The 1456-nt window shown below is 66.5% G+C and overlaps 1 protein-coding gene across 1 annotated transcript; it reads right to left on the bottom strand.

Moving 5' to 3' along the window:
• Nucleotides 1–5: 5 nt before the first annotated feature.
• AURANDRAFT_69333 (hypothetical protein) lies at nucleotides 6–618 on the bottom strand (the record flags this gene model as incomplete). Its single annotated transcript, XM_009045100.1, has 1 exon — nucleotides 6–618. A coding segment is annotated over one exon (613 nt), but the record flags the coding sequence as incomplete, so codon positions are not given.
• Between the last annotated feature and the right edge of the window lie 838 nt (nucleotides 619–1456).

The following is a 1456-nucleotide window of genomic DNA, read 5'->3' as shown; positions in this document are numbered from 1 at the left end:
CGCACCGGCGTCTTCCGCGCCGGGTTCGTCGATCCCGTGGCGCCGCAGGCTCCAGATGAACATCGACGGCTCGAGCACGCAGTCGCCGAGCACGCGCCGCGCGAGGTCCCAGCTCCGCGCGACGCCGCGCCAGGGCGCGTCGCAGAGCAGCGCGAAGACCGGCGGCCAGCCGGCCGCTTCGACGGCTCGGACGACGTCCGCGCAGGCGCGCCAGAGGGCGGAGTCGGACGCGTCGCGCGCGGCGAAGTAGCCGTCGCCGCCGCCGAGCGCCGCCCGGGCGGCGGCAACGTCGAAGTCCGCGGCGGGCGCGGGCCGCGCCGACGGCGCCTCGAAGGCCCGCCAGTACGAGGCCTCGGCGAGCGCGTCGGCCGCGGCGTCGCCGTTCGCGCAGCGCTGCAGGAGTGTGGACGCGGTCGTCGTCGCCGGCGGCGGCGGCGTCGCGTCGGCGTCGGCGTCGAACATGGACGACGCGACGAGGCCGCCGAGGAAGCTGAACGACTTGGCATTGAGGTCCTCGTCCTCGACCGGTTTCGGCGCTGGTTTTGGCGCTGGTTTGGGCTTCTGCGGTACGTCCAAGGCGCCGAATTTGCGCGTCTGCACGAGCACCAATGGCGCCATGACGCGGTCACCAGGGTTGCGTTCAAAGCTTGTAAATCTCAGTCTATGAATCTATTTATGGCAGACGCAACTCGCAGCGCATACGATCACCAGGGCATGCTAAATGGCGCTCATCACTGGTTGCGAGTTGCAGTGGATACCCCGTCGCTTGAACTATTGCAAGCCAAGACAAACTTTGAAGAAATCCTAGCTTCTAGAGGGCTAGAGACGGTGTCTCCGCTGGAGTATTCAGCGGCCGATGATGGAATCTCCACCTTAGAGGGGCCCGCGCTCCTCGAATATGCAGCGACGTGCAACGATCCCAGTGGCTTTGAGGTCCGCAAACATGTGGGTGAGGCACATGAAAAGACGCGACATCCGGACGATTGCGAGGCGACGCAAACGGGCAGCCTCAGGGGGTGGAATGAGGCGCGGCAGCTTCCCCCGACCCGATTTTCGGTCCCCTTCGAGTCACAGAGCGTCGGGAATCGTTCGTCATGGGAGCGACCAGATGCCCTCGCGGCAGCTCTTCGACTCGAGCCGATTTGATCGAGATCACCTCACCGGCTCCGAGAGGCGCGCGGCGCCGCGGGCGACACGGTGCTCACCGCGCAATGCACGAGGCCGTATGTGCGACCAAGCCCGGACAGCCCCCTCGGGAGGGACATTCCAGGGGGTGTTTCTTCGAAGTTGGTCGCACATACGGGACCTCAGCACTAATGCGAGCCCCTCGTCGGTCGCCCCCCACCGATAACCGCCGTTCTCGTCGTCCACGGGCTGCCCCGACGCGAACTAAGTTGCTCCCCATCGACCGATGGTCTTTCCCGAGCGACTCGCAGCCGGGCCCAAGGCGCGACAT

The sequence above is a fragment of the Aureococcus anophagefferens genome, assembly GCF_000186865.1.
Source record: "Aureococcus anophagefferens unplaced genomic scaffold AURANscaffold_1461, whole genome shotgun sequence".
NCBI classification, from domain to species: Eukaryota; class Pelagophyceae; order Pelagomonadales; family Pelagomonadaceae; genus Aureococcus; species Aureococcus anophagefferens.
This window is presented reverse-complemented; position numbering and strand designations above follow the sequence as displayed.